This window comes from Pelobates fuscus, chromosome 2, assembly GCF_036172605.1.
Source record: "Pelobates fuscus isolate aPelFus1 chromosome 2, aPelFus1.pri, whole genome shotgun sequence".
NCBI classification, from domain to species: Eukaryota; Metazoa; Chordata; class Amphibia; order Anura; family Pelobatidae; genus Pelobates; species Pelobates fuscus.
This window is the reverse complement of record NC_086318.1, coordinates 451,265,024-451,288,781: the sequence shown is the minus strand read 5'-3', so window position 1 is coordinate 451,288,781 and position 23,758 is coordinate 451,265,024. Positions and strand designations below refer to the sequence as shown.

Below are 23,758 nucleotides of genomic sequence, written 5' to 3'. Positions count from 1 at the left end.
GGCATTTTATTTTTTCATATGACCAGGCATGCCGTATGGTGTGGTGGAATCTCGGAAAAAAAATAAATTTAGTAGGCCGAGATTACCACGTGGCATGTGTACGTGCATATACTGGTGTATCGGTCGGCTGGTTGCACGTGGCAAAGATACAATCAGTAGTGTACGGAGCATGTGCGAGAATACCGGATGTAGTATTCCCCTCCTCCATTGTGCTGGGCAAGCCATGCGGTCAAACAGGAAGTTAGTTCTTGTTCGATTGATTGGGTAAGAGTATGTGTGGGTGGAGCTTATTATGGGAGGAGTTACATGCCTATATAAGGAGCCTACACTATTGTCCGGGGCTCAGATTTTGTTGTATTTTGGTGACATTAGTCCCTCTGAGTCCCAGTCGGTGAATCGAATAAAGAATCTCTTCCTTCCTGAAGAAACCTGTGTCCATCTCTCTGTGCTTGGCTTCCGTCAGTTTCTCCGGTATCATTTGGTGCATTGGCCGGGAAGCTCATCGTTCAACGGTAGCTGAGAAGCAGAGGCGTGAGACGGTCTATCTTTGCCCACGTTCTCTATGGCTGCACCCCTGAACTTCTGCGTGGACCTCCCTTTGTCTCGGCGCCACTGGTCTGTTGTCCAGGAGATCATCGGCCTCTACGTAGTAAGTGCTGGGGTGTCCCCGTCGATGAGTGTGAACTCAGGTTCAGGAACGAGGAGGCTGTTTTAGACGGCGGACCCACTAGGGGTATTGGATACCGATTGTGCGGTAGGCCCATAAGGGGTTATTTGGAATCTGCCCCCTCCAGTGGAGGGAAGGAGCGAAGGCGCACCGCTCAATTAGTAGTCAGCCCGTTTAATTTTGGTTTGGAGTCAGGCGGGGTTCTGGTGTAAATAGCCCTAGCCGGACACCGGTGTCTTGTCTAGACTAGCGTTCTAGGGTGTATATTTTGTTCGCTAGGTCGGAGGGACCGGAAGACTAAGCGGCGCCTGTGTAAATTCGGTTCGCTAGATCTCAACCTATCTTGGCTAAGTGGGAAGGCGTGTAAATTTGGAACCCACTAGACTATTGATAGAGTAGATAGACTAAGAGGGTACTGTTGTAAATTCCGCCCTCTAGTTCGCTATATGTGGTGCTTAGGCAGTGTGGCTAACCAAAACGTATGTAGATAGTTTTAGGTAGTCCATCATGGTACTGGCCAATAGATTAGTTGGGAATTGTAAATGTGCTAAAGTAGTAGCGTGTATATCTTGCTAGATAGCGTGAGCTCTGCCGTCTAGCGAGAGTGTGAATAGTGTGTAACTGTATTATAGCGCACGGTACCATAACCATGTATAATTACTGACACTGTAAATAAGTACTAATAATTGTCGTCTGTTGTATGTTTAACACCATAACCACTACTAATTGAACTGTGACTTTAAATTGTACTCTAACCAATGCTAACCGTACTATAACTACTGTTTGTAAAGACGATGTTACTGGGGTATGTTATAGACGGGTAATTCAGATATAGGGAATTATAGCATGGGTGACCGTATAGTTTCGCCAAAGGGCACAGTATTAGTTACTTAGTGACTGGTGTAGCAGCTGTGTGTACGGGAATTCCCTGAGTGTTTTGTTGTGTGCGTTTCGCTTAGTAACTGTACCACGTGGTGCTGTTGCCGAGGGAACGGGTGTGACCGTTGGAAGAGTGTGTGTTTAGTTTCTGTTGGAGACGACGCTCCATTGTTAAGTATGGGCGCGTCAGATTCGACGATTTTGGATCCCTTAGGATGTATGATAAAAAACTTTAAAAAGGCATATACTGCATGTGATTTTGGGGTAAAGATGTCTCCAGCACGCCTGACTACTTTATGTAGTAGGGAATGGCCTACTTTGGTTGCCGCATGGCCACCACGTGGCAGTTTGGATCCTAATCTGGTACAGCGTGTACACGTGGCTGTATCAGGTAGGCCTGAACTTTACGGCCAGTTTCCATATATTGATTGTTGGAGGCAGGCCGTAAATGACTCGCCAAAATGGATCCGAGTATGCCACGAGGAACAATGTCGCCTCATGGTGGCCAGGACTCGCTTGTCCACTAAGGCCGTAATCACGCCCATTTTGGACACGCCCCCTGAGTCTGAGATCCCCATGCCGCCCCCTTACTCCTCCACCGGAAGAGGAAGAGGAGGTGCTGTTGGAAACGCTCCTCCCCTTGCCCCGTTGTCCCCACCTACTCCCTCCTCTAGCCCCCTTGTTTCAAACCCTCCCCTTCCGATACCTACTTCCGTTAACTCTACCTACCCAGATTTGGCGCCATATCTAGTTTCCGGTCAGGCTCCTCCTAGCCCGGCCCAGAATATTTTACTCACCAACCTTCCCCTAACTGATGCACCCCAATGAAGCCCCATACTAACCCGACAAATGACTGGTACCCTACAACCCCGACATTATCAGATGCCTCTTCGATTGACTCCTGGCCCGACACACATTTTAACGGTGACGGCCAGATACAATATGCTGATCCAGTCTTCGTCTATGTCCCTTTTACAACCACCGATCTCTTTAATTGGAAGACCCATAACTCCTCTTACACCGAAAAGCCTCAAGCCATGACGGATTTGTTTACCTCAATAGTCCAGACACACAATCCCACTTGGGCTGATTGCCAGCAATTGTTGATGACATTATTTAATAATGAGGAAAGGACAAGGATAAATCAAGCGGCAATTAAAGTGCTGGAAGAAGTGGCCCGTACACAAAATCAGGCCAACCCGGCAGCATGGGCCACAGCCCATTATCCAAACACCGATCCAAATTGGAATGCCAATGGCACAGACATGGTCCATTTAAAAGCTTATAGGGACGCTATTATTGCTGGCATGAAAGCTGGAGGAAATAAGGCGATTAACATGTCTAAGACGGCTGAGGTATTACAGAAAAGTGATGAATCGCCCAGTGTCTTTTATGACCGATTATTGGAGGCATACCGTTTGTATACCCCCTTTAATCCGGAGGCTCTTGAGAATTCCCGGATGGTTAACTCTTCCTTTGTCAGCCAAGCCTATGGAGATATAACGCGCAAGCTACAAAAGTTAGAAGGGTTTGTAGGGATGTCCATAACCCAACTAATGGAGGTAGCAAACAAGGTATACATGAATAGGGAAACAGAGACAAAGAAGGAGGAAGAGCGTAAGATGCGTAGAAAGGCAGATATGCTAGCGGTAGCTATCGCAGGCGTAGATAGAAGGGAAAAGGAAGTGTATAGGGGAACGGATAAAGGCGAGAGTAAATGGAATAGGGAACCCCTGAGTAGGAATCAATGCGCGTACTGTAGGGAAGAAGGGCATTGGAGAAGTGAGTGTCCACAAAGGGAACAGTATGAGAGAGACCTAGGGCAGGATATGGTAATTATAGAGGCAGAGCGAGAGGTAGAGGAGGTCCTGGAGGGAACAGTGGTAACAATAGAGGAAGTGTTAGTGGAGACAGGTACTACCCAGCAGCGCAGAGACCCCGCGATAGAGAAGATAGGGACTTTGTGGGGTTGGCTGACACAGTCATGGAGGACTATTGATACCGACCGGGCTCCATCCCCCTTGGCCGAGCGGAGCCTATGGTCGATGTAGCAATAGGGGGAAAAAGGAGTGCTTTCATGATTGATACTGGTGCTGAACATTCGGTGGTGACTGACCTAGTTGCTCCTCCATCTGGAAGAACTATCACCGTAATAGGAGCAACTGGAAGGAGTGCTGCTAAACCGGTTCTTAAAAGTCGACTCTGTACATTGGGAGGCCACGTAGTGAAACATCAATTCCTTTATATGCCTGAATGTCCAGTCCAACTGCTAGGACGTGATTTGTTGTCAAAATTACAAGCACAGATAACGTTTCTACCTAATGGAACAACATCTCTAAAGTTCAATGGACCTTCAGGTATAATGACAATATCTGTACCAAAAGAAGAAGAGTGGCGACTTTATACAGTGTTGACTAGCCAAAACCCTAAGAGTGATGAATCCTTGTTCAATATACCAGGAGTGTGGGCAGAGAACAACCCACCAGGACTTGCTCGCAATATTCCACCAATTCGAATTGAACTGAAACTTGGGGTTTATCCAGTGAGCTTAAGACAATACCACATCCCACAAAAGGCCAAGAAGAACATACAATTATATTTGGATAAGTTCATACGGTATGGTATCCTAAAATTCTGTACTTCCCCCTGGAACACCCCATTGTTGCCTGTTCAAAAGCCCGGTACAGATGAGCATCGCCCTGTGCAGGACTTGAGAGCAGTCAATGATGCTGTCGTAAGTATACACCCAGTTGTGCCCAATCCATATAACCTGCTTGCTTTAATTCCGGGCGGGGCTACCTATTTCACTGTCTTAGATCTCAAAGATGCCTTCTTTTGCCTTCGGATTGCTGCGGAAAGCCAGTGTATCTTCGCATTCCAATGGGAAAATGCTGTAACGGGCTCAAAACGCCAGATGACTTGGACAAGACTGCCCCAAGGGTTTCAAAATTCACCTACCCTATTTGGATCAGCTTTAAGTCAAGACTTACGGGATTTCAAGTCCATCCCAGGAGAGTGTGTACTATTGCAATACGTAGATGATTTGTTGATAGCGGCAGTTACAAGAGAAATTTGTCCGCAAGCAACACATGATTTACTACACATTCTCTGGAAGGCAGGATACAAGGTGTCCAGGAAGAAAGCTCAGTTGTGTCAGCCAACTGTCAAGTATCTGGGATTCCATATCTCTGAAGGTCAAAGAATAATGGGGCCAGAGAGAAAAGAAGCTGTATGCCAAATACCAATACCCAAGAATAGAAGACAAGTGCGGGAATTCTTGGGGGCAGCAGGCTTCTGTAGGATATGGATTCCCAGTTATGCGATATTGGCGAAACCTCTTTATGCAGCTATAAAAGGTACAGAGCACGATCCCTTCCTGTGGACCCCTGAACAGCAAAAGGCATTTGAAGATGTGAAGAAGGCTTTGAGGGTGCCCCAGCATTAGGTCTACCTGATCATACACGCCCATTCTACTTATATGTACACGAGCAAAGAAGAATGGCTGTGGGAGTATTGACACAGTACTTGGGATCATGGCAACGACCTGTTGCATATATGTCTAAACAGCTGGATGCAGTGGCCAGTGGTCTTCCACCTTGTCTAAGAGCCGTAGCTGCCGCTGCCCTGCTGGTAGCCGAAGCTGATAAACTCACTCTGGGTCAAGAACTCTATGTGCGAGTCCCGCACGCAGTACAAACATTGCTAGACTATAAAGGCAATCATTGGTTTAGTAACAGCCGCATGATTAAGTATCAAGCTATGTTGTGTGAAAACCCAAGAGTGCATCTAGAGACTGTTAACACCTTAAATCCAGCTACCCTTTTGCCACAACCTACTGAGAGTCAACATGATTGCCTGGAGGTGATGGATGAAGTATTTTCAAGTAGACCAGATCTTCGTGACTTTCCCATCCAGAACCCTGATGTCCAGTACTATACGGATGGCAGTAGTTATGTGAAAGAAGGCATTCGCTATGCAGGATATGCAGTAACAACCATAGACAAGGTGATAGAAGCTCGGCCATTGTCAAAAGGAACATCGGCACAGAAGGCAGAACTAATTGCACTAACACGAGCGTTACAATTGGCAGAAGGTTTAAGAGTGAACATCTACACGGACTCCAAGTATGCGTTTTTAACCACTCATGCCCACTGAGCTTTGTATAAAGAAAGAGGATTATTGAATTCAGAGGGTAAAGAAATCAAGTACGCAGCTGAGATATTACAACTACTGGAAGCCGTGTGGGAACCGAAAGAAGTTGGTATTATACATTGTCGGGCGCATCTGAAATGTGATGGTGACGTAACCAAAGGAAATCGGATGGCAGATAATGCAGCTAAGCGTGCCGCTGAATCAGGAAGACAGGAGTATGTGGAACATATAGCTGCTCTTATACCAACTCCACTGTCTCAATGGACTCCAGTTTATACAGCTCAAGAAGAAGAGTGGTTAAAGACTGAAACTGGGAAGTACCTGGAGAACAAATGGTATCAGTTAGAAGATGGAAGAATAGTTATTCCAGCATCACTAGCTGTAGAAATTGTCCAGAACTATCATAACGGGACACATTCTGGAAGAGATAGTATGGAAGAATCTCTCAGGAAACATTTCTACATACCAAGATTGTCCAACTTGACTCAAGCCATTGTACGAAGATGTGTGATATGTGCCAAGAATAATGCAAGGCAAGGACCAGTGAAACCACCGGGAGTCCAGTATATGGGGGGACTCCCTATGTCCGATCTTCAAATAGACTATACGGTAATGCCTAAATCCGGTGGACATCGCTACCTACTAGTAGTTGTGTGTACCTACTCAGGTTGGGTAGAAGCATGTCCTACTCGTACAGAGAAAGCAGGAGAAGTTGTGCGATTACTGTTGCGAGAAATAATACCTCGATATGGACTACCATGTTCTATAGGATCGGATAATGGTCCAGCCTTTGTTCACCAGTGCCTACAACAACTGACTCATATGCTTGGTATTAAGTGGAAGCTTCATACAGCATATAGACCTCAGAGCTCTGGGAAAGTAGAAAGGATGAACAGAACTATTAAGAACCAATTGGCAAAGATGTGTCAAGAGACTCCGCTTAAGTGGAATGTTCTTTTGCCCATAGCTCTGTTGCGTATTCGTAGTACACCTACCAGAAGGATGGGTCTCTCACCTTTTGAAATCATGTATGGGCGCCCAACTCCCGTACTTGGTAACTTAAGGGGGATTTGAGTCAGTTGGGAGAAGGAATTACCCGGCAGCAGGTTGTAGAGTTGGGTAAAACTATGGAGGAGGTACAGAAATGGGTACAAGATAGATTACCTGTGAATATTTATCCCCCTGTTCATAGTTATCATCCAGGAGATCAAGTATGGATAAAAGAGTGGAACAGTGTACCGTTAGGGCCTAAGTGGAGGGGTCCTTATGTTGTTCTTTATTCTACCCCATCAGATATAAAGGTGGCTGAAGTGACTCCGTGGATTCATCACTCCAGGGTTAAACCAGCATCAGTAGATTCTTGGCAAGTTACACCAGATCCAGAGAATCCCTGCAAGATCTGGTTAAAGCGCACGACTCAGTCGGAGTGACGAGGAGATATATTGATTTCAAGTGTGTTTAAAGAGATCAGCAAGTGAGTGTTTTGACGGCCATAATAAAGCCTGACCACTTACCCACGTGACATAGCCAGGGTGTCTTGAAGGGACCTCTGTGAAGGGAAGAGAGGACCTGCAGAACTCCATTCCTTGCAGCCCTTACATCCTGGAAGCTGAGGTGCCATCGCACGGAAGAAGAATAAGGATGAAGACGTCGAAAGAAATGCTTTTGATAATGTATATTTTTGTGATTTTAATTATTCAGGAAGGTAGAGGTACCGACACACCTAGCTGTGAGGTTTGCATTAAGACTACTATAACAGGTAATCATATTTACCAGACCCTTATTTGGCATTCACAATATGAGTGTAAAGGATATGTATCTAGGTGTAGATACTTAGGGATAGAGTATAGTGTATGCCATTTAGGAGTAGGAGAACCTAAGTGCTTCAATCCAGAGTATCAACCCCGTACAATTTGGTTGACCCTCCGGAATGGAGACCCACAGGGGACCCTAATAAATAAAACAGTATTAGAAACCGTACATTCTTCGGGTGTTCTGCTATTTGATGCATGTAAGGCGATATCAAGTGGTAGAAAACCGTGGAATGTATGCGGGGATCTTAAGTGGGAGAGAACGTATGGGTCCAATGATAAGTATATTTGTCCCAGTAGTAAAAACAAGTACGTAAATCCAAAATGCCCAGATAGGGATTATAATTATTGTCCATATTAGTCTTGTGTGGGATGGGCAACTTGGGGACAGACAGAAGATAGGGATATGATTGTTACTAAGTTGCCTACCAAACCATATTGTAAGTCTATGGAGTGTAACCCAGTCCATATACTTTACCAGTCCATATACATTAATAATCCTGAACAATTTATAGATAGGTTCGGAAACTTATTTGGGTTTCAGATATATGGGACGGGTTTGGATCCTGGGACAATATTATTTATAGGGATAGAGACCGATACCGTAGCATCCCAAACTCATCAGGTTTTCCATTCTTTTTATGAAGAGATGAGTGTAGAAAATAAGATCCCCCATAATGCTAAAAACCTGTTTATTGATCTAGCTGAGAGTATTGCTGGTAGTCTTAATGTGACCAACTGCTATGTGTGTGGAGGTACTAACATGGGAGACGTATGGCCCTGGGAAGCAAAGGAGGTAATGTATTCTAGGGAGAGGTATTAGCAGTAGAAAGAGGGAAGTGCTCATGCCATTGTACAGAACACTGGTGAGACCTCACTTGGAGTACTGTACACAGTACTGGAGACCCTATCTTCAGAAGGATATTGATACCTTAGAGAGAGTTCAAAGAAGGGCTACTAAACTGGTTCATGGATTGCAGGATAAAACTTACCAGGAAAGGTTAAAGGATCTTAACATGTATAGCTTGGAGGAAAGACGAGACAGGGGGGATATGATAGAAACATTTAAATACATAAAGGGAATCAACACAGTAAAGGAGGAGACTATATTTAAAAGAAGAAAAACTACCACAACAAGAGGACATAGTCTTAAATTAGAGGGACAAAGGTTTAAAAATAATATCAGGAAGTATTACTTTACTGAGAGGGTAGTGGATGCATGGAATAGCCTTCCAGCTGAAGTGGTAGAGGTTAACACAGTAAAGGAGTTTAAGCATGCGTGGGATAGGCATAAGGCTATCCTAACTATAAGATAAGGCCAGGGACTAATGAAAGTATTTAGAAAACTGGGCAGACTAGATGGGCCGAATGGTTCTTATCTGCCGTCACATTCTATGTTTCTATTCTGGTTCTGAGACAATTGAGCAAATAATATCTTCTCAAGCCGATTATCAAATGAGTGTTAGAGGTAAATCTGAGTGGCGATTAAAGACCTCCATTATAGGTTATGTTTACATAGCAAGGAAAGGAATAATGTTTAATACATCTGTAGGAGAATTGACTTTTCTAGGGCAAAAAGCTTATGATGATAATACAAAGAATACAACTTGGTGGTCGGCTTCAAATGTCTCAGAACCACCTAACCCGTTTGCAGTTATACCAATTTAAAGGACGTGTGGTTTGATCTATCTATCACATCTAGTTGGAAAGCCCCGGCAAATTTGTACTGGGTCTGTGGTAAGAAAGCCTATTCGGAGTTACCACAGGGCTGGGAAGGGGCATGTGTGTTAGGTATGCTCAAACCATCCTTCTTCTTGTTGCCTATTGAAACAGGAGAGACTTTGGGAGTTAAAGTATATGATGTAAATCATAGGAAGAAAAGGGGAACCCTAGAGATAGGTACCTGGGAAGATAATGAATGGCCTCCCCAGCGTATTATAGATTATTATGGGCCAGCTACATGGGCAGAGGATGGTACTTTTGGATATAGAACCCCAATATATATGCTCAACCGTATTATAAGGTTACAGGCGTTGAGATAATTACCAATGAGACATCACAAGCGCTCAATCTCCTAGCGAAGCATAATACTAGGATGAGGACAGCCGTTTACCAAAATAGATTAGCTTTGGATTACCTATTGGCAGTAGAGGGAGGTGTATGTGGGAAGTTTAACCTAAGCAATTGCTGTCTTCAAATAGATGATGAAGGGCAAGCAATAGCTGAGCTTACTAGCCATATGGTTAAACTAGCGCATGTGCCTACTCAGGTATGGAAAGGGTATAATCCAAGTAGTTGGTTTGGTAATTGGTATGAGCAGTTTGGAGGACTTAAGGCATTGGTAGGTGGAGTCATGCTAATCTTAATGCTGTGTCTTCTCCTACCATGTCTTGTTCCTTTGGTAGTTAGGTCTGTGCAGGGCATTATAAAAAATATAGCAGAAAGAAAGGCTGCTGCACAGATAATGGCCATATATAGATATGAGGCTCTAGATCAGGGAGAACCAGTGCAGGAAGAGGAATGTTGAGAGATTCATGTCATTAGTCGCAAAGTCTGGTCTGGTTCTTGGCAACCTGAGGTATATGCAAACTATGGTTAAGTGATGCCTCCGGAATTGTGAAAATATCAGAGGCATCAAAGGGGGGAATGTGGTGGAATCTCGGAAAAAAAATAAATTTAGTAGGCCGAGATTACCACGTGGCATGTGTACGTGCATATACTGGTGTATCGGTCGGTTGGTTGCACGTGGCAAAGATACAATCAGTAGTGTACGGAGCATGTGCGAGAATACCGGATGTAGTATTCCCCTCTTCCATTGTGCTGGGCAAGCCACGCGGTCAAACAGGAAGTTAGTTCTTGTTCGATTGATTGGGTAAGAGTATGTGTGGGTGGAGCTTATTATGGGAGGAGTTACATGCCTATATAAGGAGCCTACACTATTGTCCGGGGCTCAGATTTTGTTGTATTTTGGTGACATTAGTCCCTCTGAGTCCCGTTCGGTGAATCGAATAAAGAATCTCTTCCTTCCTGAAGAAACCTGTGTCCATCTCTCTGTGCTTGGCTTCCGTCAGTTTCTCCGGTATCAATGGTGCATTAGCCTATCCACACTACACTCCTACTCCACTACCTAAGTTATAGATGTTTTTTTATTTTAACATTATTACATTGCAACATTCGTTTTTCTTGAATATTACTGCTTTGATATATTGTATGTTATACTTACTGGAATGACATACATCAACCACAAAAATATACAAAAAAATAAAAATATTTGGCTTTATAGACACCCAGCGCCATTGAGTACGCAAAATGATTCTGACATCCTCACGCTTTGCATGAGATATCCAACGTCATGTAAACACCCCATAAGAAAGCAATGATTCAATGCTTTCCAGTAGGGAAGGCCTTATGCGTGCGCATGTGCATTAATCTTCAACTTGCGATGATGTCAGACGAGGTAGAGACCGTGTCGAAAGACTTCGGCTCTGGATTCAGGAAAGATGGTGGCAAATAATATATGACAAGGGAGACCAGCATAAGACAATACAAACAAATGAGTAGAAAACAGCATATGGTAAAAGCCAAGCTGGTAGATGAGAACATCTAGTTTTATATTTAGGAGAGCATGAAGAGTATAAAAAAGCATGAGTATGCTATTAGCTGCAAACTTAGAATACTTTGCAGGGCTAGTATATATCTACATCATCAATAGGAATGTCTGCCATAAGGGCTCATAGGGCAGATGATATTAAGAATAGAGGCCCTGTGTAGGTGACTGAGCTAAAAGATAACAGAAAAGCACAGGAACTCCTAAACCAGGAAAAAGGTGAGCAAAACCAACTGTGGGCTTTGAGGTTGGACCCTACTTCGTTATGCTGATGTGCAAGGCAAGTCTCTGGAGCAGTTTATACCAACCAGCCTATGCTGAGGAAGTCCAGGGTTGTCGCTGACTTGGGTGTGGGTGATGTTTCCTCGCTCTGCCAAGACTGCTCCAGGATTTTGTATCGAGTCATTATTTTGAGGAGAGTGATGAAGCATCTGTGAACTTTTAATTTTAGCGTTAACCGCCTGTTTCTCCCTCAAATGATGCCAGAACCCAGCACACAGCTGGTCGTGGCAAGCTAGGAATCCACTGAGAGGTTGTGTCTGTTCAGCCTGGCAGTCAGGAACTGTCTCCGTGCAGACCACCAACATTTTAGGTAAATACAGTGTGAGAAAAAAGGGGTTTTAACCATTTGCTTGCCACAGGGGCAGAGTGACACTATAGTGTAGGAATACAAAGTGTTACTTTATCTCATGGTTGACAGACAAATATATCCTTCCACCTTTACTATTTTCTCTATCCTTCCCAAAACAATATGTAACCATTTAAGTTAAAAACCCAGTTATTTGTTTCATCCCACCATGTTTCTGTTATGTCCTATTGCCTAGTGTACGCTATTACCTCTAGTCCCCCATTTTGTTATTTACGCTCCTTGCATTGGTAACCCTACATTTAATATTGTCATGAGTCACTTGTAATGTAGACAAATCTTTAATATTTACTTCCTCTGAGCTGCTCTCCACCCCTTTTTCTAAATCCCATCTCCTTTCTGTCCATCTTCCTAAACCTAGTGAAAAGCACCTGTATTATCTCTGAAAATACTACCTTGCGGGCACTTTTTTCAATTTACTTCCTAATTCTTTGAACTCATTGTCTAAGATACTCCATCTTCCTCTGTCTTTGTCATTGGTACCAATATCGACCATGACAGCCGGCAAGCTCCTGCACTTCTCAATAATCCGTCCACTCTGTCCGCAGCATGCCGAGTGGGTTTCTCCCCGGCCGGGCACAGTAGGGCTGGCAGTAGTCGAGCACCAGCCCAGAGAGGGATCTCATCGGACTGTTTTTTACTAAATTGCCATTTAGTTTTAGTCATCTGAATTGATTTATTTTTAGTCAGCAATACCCGCAGTAGATTCACTCAACTAAAATCTAATGAGTTAATGCATTTCTCTAGAATTTCCTGGAGGTGTAAAACCTGTTATTTATGGTATTACGGTTTGAATATGCAATATACACACAGATTTAAAAAAGTCTCTCAAAAAAACAAAAACAAATGTGTCCTTTCTTTTTCACAAAAGACCAGACATTAGCTATGGACCCATTATAACAGAAGTACAACTCTAAAATGTGATTAAAAAGAAAAACCGTATTGGCTGTAAAATGCCATTGCACATATTACCTGAATATAGAAGATTCAGCTGTTATCTGCTAGAGGGACATGAATCCTGTGTTAGATGTTGTTTTTCATTTTAAATAATATTTTAGAATTGCATTTCTGCTTGAAAGAATCCTTTTTCATTTTGAAAGCAAATTTTGATTCAGTTTTAGTCAGTCTTTTTACTAAAATATCATACATTTTCATTATAGTTTTCGGCATTTTAGTTATAGTATCGTTTTTGTCACTGCAAACATGGTTTTGACTGAAACAACTATGTTGAAGAACTGACCTTGTGTGTACATTTTACCTGACCATGGGCATTAAACAAGTTTATAGGCATTTGTGACCAATCAGGCCAATACATGACACGAGCACCATATTGTCTCTTTCAGTGTTAAAGGACCAGAATTAATCAATATGTATGTGGGACAGAGTGAAGAGAATGTTCGTGAAGGTGAGTGCTGTCTTCATATTGTGTCTCCTCTCGCTGCCATTCCCTGCTGTCTGTCTGTGTCTGCTACGAGACCCAAACTTCTGGTTTATATAATAATAATAATAGGAATATAATAATGTCACGTACCGCATTATTGTTTACATTACTGCTTACATTACTGAGTATCTGATAAAGTCTCCTGCTTTATCTACTATCATCCCGTACAGTATTCTCTCGTGCCCGAGCAGCTGCACCTTGCATTATATTTTTTGATGAGCTGGATTCCTTGGCTCCTAACCGAGGGAAGAGTGGAGATTCTGGAGGAGTAATGGATAGGTGAGCAGAATTTGTGAAGTTAGAATGGGTTTATTAGTCAGGGCTTGCTCTGTTTATACACTATATACAGTTGCAAGAAAAAGTATGTGAACCCTTTGGAATGATATGGATGTCAGCACAAATTGGTCATAAAATGTGATCTGGTCATCATCTAAGTCACAACAATAGACAATCACAGTCTGCTTAAACTAATAACACACAAAGAATGAAATGTTGCCATGTTTTTATTGAACACACCATGTAAACATTCACAGTGCAGGTGGAAAAAGTATGTGAACCCTTGGATTTAATAACTGGTTGAACCTCCTTTGGCAGCAATAAGTTCAACTAAACGTTTCCTGTAGTTGCAGATCAGACGTGCACAACGGTCAGGAGTAATTCTTGACCATTCCTCTTTACAGAACTGTTTCAGTTCAGCAATATTCTTGAGATGTCTGGTGTGAATTGCTTTCTTGAGGTCATGCCACAGCATCTCAATCAGGTTGAGGTCAGGACTCTGACTGGGCCACTTCAGAAGGCGTATTTTCTTCTGTTTAAGCCATTCTTTTGTTGATTTACTTCTATGCTTTGGGTCATTGTCCTGTTGCAACACCCATCTTCTGTTGAGCTTCAGCTGGTAGACAGATGGCCTTAAAGGGACTCTCCAGGCAGAGTCTTTTACTCACCTCGTTCCAGCGCCGGGAGCCTCGTGAAGCCGCGCCCCCTATTTTGTCAAAATGACGAAATAGGCGGGCGCGAGCTGGGAGCAATCAGACGCTTCCATTTGGAAGCGTCATTGCTCCCTTGTGCGCATGCGTGGCTTCGCCGCACATGCGCACATACTTCAGAGGGCGGCATTCATGCCGCCCTCTGAAGTCCTGAGCGCACTACCGCGCATGCGCGCGGTGTGCATGGCCGCGAGCTGAGCTGACTGACAGCTCAGCTCGCGGTCTTTGCCCGCCACCCTCCTCTGCTGACAGGCTGGAGAGAGAAGGCGCGCACACAGTGCCTTCTCTCTCCTGCACACGTCAGACGTATTTTAATATGTCTGACGTATACAGGGCCTTTTTAGGGCCCTGCATGATAGGAAGTCCCTCTGGTGGCCGTCTGAGTGACGGCCACTGGAGGTATTCCTATCAATCAATGTAAACACTGTATTTTCTCTGAAAATACAGTGTTTACATTAGATTGCCTGCAGGGAGCTATAGATCATACCTGAACAACTACATTAAGCTGTAGTTGTTCAGGTGACTATAGTGTCCCTTTAAGTTCTCCTGCAAAATGTCTTGATAAACTTGGGAATTCATTTTTCCTTCGATGATAGCAATCCATCCAATCCCTGACGCAGCAAAGCAGCTCCAAACCATGATGCCCCCACCACATACTTCACAGTTGGGATGAGGTTTTGATGTTGGTGTGCTGTGCCTCTTTTTCGCCACACATAGTGTTGTGTGTTTCTTCCAAACAACTCAACTTTGGTTTCATCTGTCCACAGAATATTTTGCCAGTACTGCTGTGGAACATCCAGGTGCTCTTGTGCAAACTGTAAACGTGCAGTAATGTTTTGTTTGGACAGCAATGGCTTCCTATGTGGTATCCTCCCATGAAATCCATTCTTGTTTAGTGTTTTACGTATTGTAGATTAGCTAACAGGGATGTTAGCATTTGCCAGTGACTTTTGTAAGTCTTTAGCTGACACTCTAGGATTCTTCTTCACCTCATTGAGCAGTCTGCGCTGTGCTCTTGCAGTCATCTTTACAGGACAGCCACTCCTAGGGAGAGTAGCAGCAGTGCTGAACTTTCTCAATTTACAGACAATTTGTCTTACCGTGGACTGATGAACAGCAAGGCTTTTGGAGATACTTTTATAACCCTTTCCAGCTTTAAGCAAATCAACAATTCTTAATCATAGGTCTTCTGAGAGCTCTTTTGTGCGAGGCATCATTCACATCAGGCAATGCTTCTTGTGAAAAGCAAACCCAGAACTGGTGTGTGTTTTTTATAGGGCAGGGCAGCTGTAACCAACACCTCCAATCTCATCTCATTGATTGGACTCCAGTTGGCTGACATCTCACTCCAATTAGCTCTTGGAGATGTCATTAGTCTAGGGGTTCACATACTTTTTCCACCTGCACTGTGAATGTTTACATGGTGTGTTCAATAAAAACATGGCAACATTTCATTCTTTGTGTGTTATTAGTTTAAGCAGACTGTGATTGTCTATTGTTGTGACTTAGATGATGACCAGATCACATTTTATGACCAATTTGTGCTGAAATCCATATCATTCCAAAGGGTTCACATACTTTTTCTTGCAACTGTAAATCCATAGATAGAAGCAGGGCTCACTTTGCCTATACACTATATAAATCCATAGATAGAAGCAGGGCTCGCTCTGTTTATAAGCTATATAAATCCATATGTTTATACACTATATAAATCCATAGATGGTTGGAAGCGGGGCTAGCTCTGTTTATACACTATATAAATCCATAGATAGGTAGAAGCAGGGCTCGCTCTGTTTATACACTATATAAATCCATAGATAGAAGCAGGGCTCGCTCTGTTTATACACTATATAAATCCATATGTTTATACACTATATAAATCCATAGATGGATGGAAGCGGGGCTAGCTCTGTTTATACACTATATAAATCCATAGATAGATAGAAGCAGGGCTCGCTCTGTTTATACACTATATAAATCCATAGATAGAAGCAGGGCTCGCTCTGTTTATACACTATATAAATCCATAGATAGAAGCAGGGCTCGCTCTGTTTATACGCTATATAAATCCATAGATAGAAGCAGGGCTCGCACTGTTTATATACTATGTAAATCCATAGATATATAGAAGCAGGGCTCGCTCTGTTTATACACTTTATAAATCCATAGATAGAAGCAGGGCTCGCTGTTTATACACTATATAAATCCATAGATAGATAGAAGCAGGGCTCGCTCTGTTTATACACTATATAAATCTATAGATAGATAGAAGCAGGGCTCGCTCTGTTTATACACTATATAAATCCATAGATGGATAGAAGCAGGATTCGCTCTGTTTATACACTATATAAATCCATAGATAGATAGAAGCAGGGCTCGCTCTGTTTATACACTATATAAATCCATAGATAGGTAGAAGCAGGGCTCGCTCTGTTTATACACTATATAAATCCATAGATAGATAGAAGCAGGGCTTGCTCTGTTTATACACTATGTAAATCCATAGATAGAAGCAGGGCTCGCTCTGTTTATACACTATATAAATCCATAGATAGATAGAAGCAGGGCTCGCTATGTTTATACACTATATAAATCCATAGATAGAAGCAGGGCTCGCTCTGTTTATACACTATATTAATCCATAGATGGATAGAAGCAGGGCTCGCTCTGTTTATACACTATATAAATCCATAGAGAGATAGTAGTAGGGCTCGCTCTGTTTATGCGCTATATAAATCCATAGATAGATAGAAGCAGGACTCGCTCTGTTTATACACTATATAAATCCATAGATAGATAGAAGCAGGGCTTGCTCTGTTTACACACTATATAAATCCATAGATAGAAGCAGGGCTTGCTATGTTTACACACTATATAAACCCATAGATAGAGATAATGTATCTTTTTCAGAGTGGTTTCTCAGTTACTTGCTGAACTTGATGGTCTTCATTCTTCCAATGATGTTTTTGTGATCGGAGCCACCAACCGCCCCGACCTTTTGGATTCAGCTTTACTGCGTCCAGGAAGGTAATTTCTTCAATAGTTTCATCCCCACACTGTCCGTCCCTTATTTTACTGCTATTGTTGTAGTTATGTACAATTGTTCTTTCTTACTTTAGCAGACCACGGATCGATATCCTGCCAATAAAAATACTTCAGAATCATATTTGCTTGATATAAAACCTCACACACAACCAGCACTGTTTGCAACTCACACACACCCTGCACTGTCTGTCAGTCTCTCTCACATCCACTTTGCACTGTCTGTCTAACTCACACACCCGGCACTGTCTAACTGTGTGGCGGAACCAACCTCGCCACTGGGCATTGGAGAAGCCTGTTTGCCCGCCTCCTGCCTGCTGACTGTGGCCAATGGGAGATTTGACCCTTTAAATACAGGATTTGGGCATATTGTATTTTATTATGCTGCTACTGGCCCTTTAAGAACCATCTGGGGACATATTGTGGAGTTACTGGGTGGCCACCATTTCATGTATCAGAGGCACATGGTGAGAACAATGGATGAAGCACATGGTGCGAACAATGGATGGCGGCCATTTTAACTCACAGACACTGTTTGGACTTTTCTACACGGTGCCATCTCGCCGGTATTTGGTGCACAAAGACATCGTGCAGTGGTTTTAAACTATACAACAGGGGACACATTATACAGTAATTATTTTTGTCTGTCTGTAACCCACACACATGGCAGTGTCTGTCTGTAACCCACACACATGGCAGTGTCTGTCTGTAACCCACACACCTGGCATGGTCTGTAACCCACACACCTGGCACTGTCTGTCTGTAACCCACTGCCTGCCTGTCTGTAACCCACACACCTGGCACTGCCTGTCTGTAACCCACACACCTGGCATTGCCTGTCTGTAACCCACACACCCGGCACTGCCTGTATGTAACCCACACACCCGGCACTGTCTGTCTGTAACCCACACAACCGGCACTGTCTGTCTGTAACTCACACACCTGGCACTGCCTGTATGTAACCCACACACCCGGCACTGTCTGTCTGTAACTCACACACCTGGCACTGTCTGTCTGTAACTCACACACCTGGCACTGTCTGTCTGTAACCCACACACCCGGCACTGCCTGTATGTAACCCACACACCCGGCACTGCCTGTATGTAACCCACACACCCGGCACTGCCTGTATGTAACCCACACACCCGGCACTGCCTGTATGTAACCCACACACCCGGCACTGCCTGTATGTAACCCACACACCCGGCACTGCCTGTATGTAACCCACACACCCGGCACTGCCTGTATGTAACCCACACACCCGACACTGTCTGTATGTAACCCACACACCCGGCACTGCCTGTATGTAACCCACACACCCGGCACTGTCTGTCTGTAACCCACACACCTGGCATTGCCTGTATTTAACCCACACACCTGGCACTGTTTGTCTGTAACCCACACACCTGGCACTGCCTGTATGCATCTCACCACTCCACGATTGCATAGTGTTGTCCAGAAGCTCATGCAGAGCCGGTCAAAAGCCTCCAGGGTGTGTGTGGGTTGCTGGGTGCATGTGCTCGGTGTCTTGGCTGTGCCTCTGCGGTTCGGTACCTCTGCAAGCGTTGTAGCCGGTAAGTCCGCCATCAGTCCTGGTCTGCTTATCCAGTGGGGACCGGGATAACCCCCTCCGGTCCAAAGGGGGGTTGGGGTAGGATGCTTGCAAAGTCGCTTGGGGGCTCCGGTGTCGGGGAGAGCGGCCGCCTCTCCCCGGCTCCAGCCCCAGTAGGCCGCACTTGCCGTTCTGCGCCCCTAGCCCCAACGGGCTTTGGAGTGGTATCACTCGATTCAGTGGTGCAACCCTGACGTGGGTAGTGCACCCTGATAGGTCCTTGGGCTGTTTAGCCGCTGCTTTTGCCCTAATTTATGCCCACCAGGCAGGAGCTTGTCTTACCCACGTCTGCACAGCAAGGTGGTCAAGCTCCCCCTACCGTGTTGTTTTTTGTGTTGAATTTTTGTTTTGCTTCCGTTTTTATTCACTCAATCCTACCTGTTTCACTTACAGTTATAATCTGTTTCTTGACAGGTTTGACAAGCTCCTCTATGTTGGAATAAATGAGAACCGTGAATCCCAGTTCAAAGTTCTGACTGCAATAACTCGCAAGTGAGTATGAGAGCTCATTGTCGCATTGTGTTTGCAGCCAGTCATGCATGTATATTTACCGCAGTTCCATTATACATGATTAACCCCTTAAGGACGTAGGACGGTTCAGGACCGTCATCGGCATTTTTCCATTGCCGACCGACGACGGTCCTGAACCGTCCTAAATTTAAAATGTACTTACCCGATTGCCGTTGTTCCCCCGGCGGCGATCTGCGGTGCTCCCGTTGTGGGGAGACTGCCTGCAGCCCAGACAGTCTCCCCATGGAGAATTAGGACCCCTGTGGCCATGTGATCGCCCAACAGGGCGACCACATGGTCACAATAGGTGTCCATGTGTCTGCCTGCAGGGGGACTGTCTGTGCTGACAGGCAGTCTCCCTGCATGTGTAAAATCCTAAAAAAAATTAAAGTTATAGTTAATAAAAAAAAAATATTATTATATATGTGTATATATATATATATGATATATAGACATATATTATACCTATATAATATATGTCTATATATAATGTCATGCTAAGTGTATTTTTATATTAATATGTACATATATTAATATAAAAATACACTTATAATTAAATTACACACGTATATATATAGTATATATAATAACTATATATATTGTATATATATATTATTATAAAATACTAATAATAAGTAATTTAAATTAAATTAAACATGTAAAAATAATAATAAAAATTGTAAAAAAAATGATATATCTATACGAAATTTTATTCTAACTGTATTTTGATATTAATATATATATATATATTTATATCAAAATACACTTAGAATGAAATTGTATGTATATCTATGTATATATAAATAAATAAAAAGAATATGAACTATTCATATGTCCATATACAAAATTACATAAATAATTATATAAATATACACGTAGACTTCAAATATATAAATATGCATATATATTTAAATTCTACGTGCGTATTTATGTAATATTTTTACATAATTTAAGTAATTTTATTGATTGCAATTTAAGGGACCTGCCTGCCAACCCAGGCCGAAAGTCCAGAGAATTTCATTTACTATCACTGTATTTTACCCTGTAACGTTCTACGACACCCTAAAACCTGTACATGGGGGGTACTGTTTTACTCGGGAGACTTCGCTGAACACAAATATTAGTGATTCAAAACAGTAAAACATATCACAGCGATGATATTGTCAGTGAAAGTGACTTTTTTTGCATTTTTCACACATAAACAGCACTTTTACTGATGATATAATTGTTGTGATACATTTTCCAGTTTTGAAACACTAATATTTGTGTTCAGCAAAGTCTCCTGAGTATAACAGTACCCCCCACGTACAGGTTTTATAGCGTTTTTGAAAGTTACAGGGTCAAATATATGGGTCAAATATTTTTACATTGAAAATGGCCAGGTTGGTTACGTTGCCTTTGAGAGCGTATGGTAGCCCAGGAATGAGAATTACCCCCATGATGGCATACCATTTGCAAAAGAAGACAACCCAAGGTATTGCAAATGGGGTATGTCCAGTCTTTTTTAGTAACCACTTAGTCACAAACACTGGCCAAAATTTGCGTTTTTTAGTTTTTTACTTTTTTCACACACAAACAAATATGAACGCTAACTTTGGCCAGTGTTTGCGACTAACTGGCTACTAAAAAAGTCTGGACATACCCCATATTGAATACCCTGGGTTGTCTACTTTAAAAAAAATATGTACATGTGGGGTGTTATTCAGCGATTTATGACAGATAATAGTGTTACAATGTCACTATTGATACATTTTAAAAATGTATGTTTTGAAACCGCAATATCCTACTTTTACTTATAGCCCTATAACATGCAAAAAAAATAGCAAAAAGCATGTAAACACTGGGTATTTTTAAACTCAGGACAACATTTTGAATCTATTTAGCAGTTTTTTTCATTCGCTTTTGTAGATGAGTAAAAGATTTTTCACATAAAAGTCAAAAAACATGTATTTTTTTTCAATTTTTTTTTTAAATTAAATTACATGAGATTATATAAATAATGGTATGTAAAGAAAGCCCCCTTTGTCCTGAAAAAAACAATATATAATTTGTATGGGAACAGTAAATGAGAGAGCGGAAAATTACAGCTAAACACAAACACCACAAAAGTGTCAAAAGATGCCTGGTCGCAAATGTACAACATCGCAAAAACAGTCAGGTCCTTAAGGGGTTAAGGATCTCTGTAGCTGAAACCCTGTGTTTGTGGGGCTGTTCTCCAGTTAATAAATTAATTGTGACTACTGGAACTCTATGTGTAACATGGCTGCTTCACTGTTTAGCAAGACTGTACCTCTGAGCTTTGTGACATGCACATTATTCTACTCAATGTTTTCATGTAAGAATGAGAACTGTCACCATAAAGGGATATGCAGGCATTCAAATGAATCCCATTTAGTATTCAGGAGGGTCATGTGTGCCAGAAAGTGTTCCAGGTATGGCTATGATTTTTCTTTTTATTCCATCTTTCTCATTTTGCTTCAGGTTCTCCCTAGACCCAGAAGTGGACCTTTCCCTTGTGATTGAGCACTTACCTTCTGCAGTAACTGGTGCAGACTTGTATGCATTGTGTGCTAATGCAATGATGAGTGCCGTAAAGGACAACATTGAGAAACTAGAGCTTGGTGAGTTCAAAGAGAAGAGGATTGATGGCCAATGTTTCAGGCAGTTAGTATGTAGCTATAGAAAATCCAAAGGTGCAATTGAACCATACTTTGGGTAGCATGGCATAGTGAGTACAAACCGATATATAATTTGAGGAAAACTTCCTATGGTAATAGTTTCTGTGACCGTATTTCTCTTTCTTTAGACATCCTATGCTTTGTCTTCCTTTACAGGGCAGGAGGGGCAAGCTACAAACCTTGTTGTTCGTATGGAGCATTTTGTTCAGGCCGCAGATTGTCTTCAGCCATCAGTATCACATCATGAACTGCAGCGTTACGAGAGGATTCGGAAACAGTATTCTGCACACAGCCAGGGGGATTAAACTACCATGTCATCAGACCTTTTATAGTGGCAAGACAGAGAATCAGAGTCTTGCGTATCAACTTGGCATCCTCATGGAATCTTTTATTGGCATGGGAGAGAACACAGAACATTGTGATTATGGCTGAACGCAGACGTAGAACCTTGTGATTGTGACTGGATGCAGACATAGAACCTTGTGATTGTGACTGGATGCAGACATAGAACCTTGTGATTGTCACTGGATGCAGATATGAAACCTTGTGATTGTGACTGGACCCAGGCATGGAACCTTGTGATTTTGACTAGACAGAGACATGACACCTTGTGACTGGACGTAGACATGGAACCTTGTGATTGTGACTGGACAGAGACACAGAACCTTGTGATTGTGACTGGATGCAGACATGGAACTTTGTGATTGTGACTGGACGCATATATGGAACCTTGTGATTGTGACTGGACGCACATATGGAACCTTGTGATTGTGATTGGATGCAGGCATGGACCCTTGTGATTGTGACTGGACGCAGCCATGGAGCCTTATGATTCTGACTGGACAGAGACATGGAACCTTATGATTGTGATTGGACAGAGACATGGAACCTTGTGATTGTGACTGGACGTGGACATGGAACCTTGTGATTGTGACTGGACGTGGACATGGAACCTTGTGATTGTGGCTGGACGCAGACACTGAACCTTGTGATTGTGACTGGACAAAGACATGGAACCTTGTGATTGTGACTGGATGCAGACATTGTACCTTGTGATTGTGACTGGACAGAGACATTGAACCTTGTTATTTTGACTAGACAGAGAAATGGAACCTTGTGACTGGACGCAGGCATGGAACCTTGTGATTGTGGCTGGACAGAGACACGGAACCTTGTGATTGTGACTGGACAGAGACACAAAACCTTGTGATTGTGACTGGATGCAGACATGGAACCTTGTGATTGTGACTGGATGCAGGCATGGACCCTTGTGATTGTGACTGGACGCAGCCATAGAACCTTATGATTGTGAGTGGACAGAGACATGGAACCTTATGATTGTGACTGGGCAGAGACATGGAATCTTGTGATTGTGACTGGACGCAGATGTGGAACCTTGTGATTGTGGCTGGATGCAGACATGGAACCTTGTGATTGTGACTGGACGCAGATGTGGAACCTTGTGATTGTGACTGGACGCAGACATGGAACCTTGTGATTGTGACTGGACGCAGACATGGAACCTTGTGATTGTGACTGGACGCAGACATGGAACCTTGTGATTGTGACTGGACGCAGACATGGAACCTTGTGATTGTGACTGGATGCAGACATGGAACCTTGTGATTGTGACTGGACGCAGGCATGGAACCTTGTGATTTTGACTAGACAGAGACATGGAACCTTGTGACTGGACGTAGACTTGGAACCTTGTGATTGTGACTGGA

The 23,758-nt window shown here is 43.0% G+C and overlaps 1 protein-coding gene across 1 annotated transcript in view; it reads left to right on the top strand.

The window, feature by feature from the left end:
* Window positions 1–22,918, top strand: part of PEX6 (peroxisomal biogenesis factor 6) — a 203,806-nt gene extending 180,888 nt beyond the window's left edge. The window contains exons 12-17 of the mRNA XM_063444206.1: window positions 13,106–13,167; window positions 13,374–13,482; window positions 17,100–17,216; window positions 19,258–19,335; window positions 21,835–21,974; window positions 22,188–22,918. Of these exons, the coding sequence (XP_063300276.1) occupies window positions 13,106–13,167; window positions 13,374–13,482; window positions 17,100–17,216; window positions 19,258–19,335; window positions 21,835–21,974; window positions 22,188–22,336 (655 nt within the window). The 3' untranslated portion in view covers window positions 22,337–22,918. The remainder of the gene's footprint in view (window positions 1–13,105; window positions 13,168–13,373; window positions 13,483–17,099; window positions 17,217–19,257; window positions 19,336–21,834; window positions 21,975–22,187) is intronic.
* Window positions 22,919–23,758: the final 840 nt, after the last annotated feature.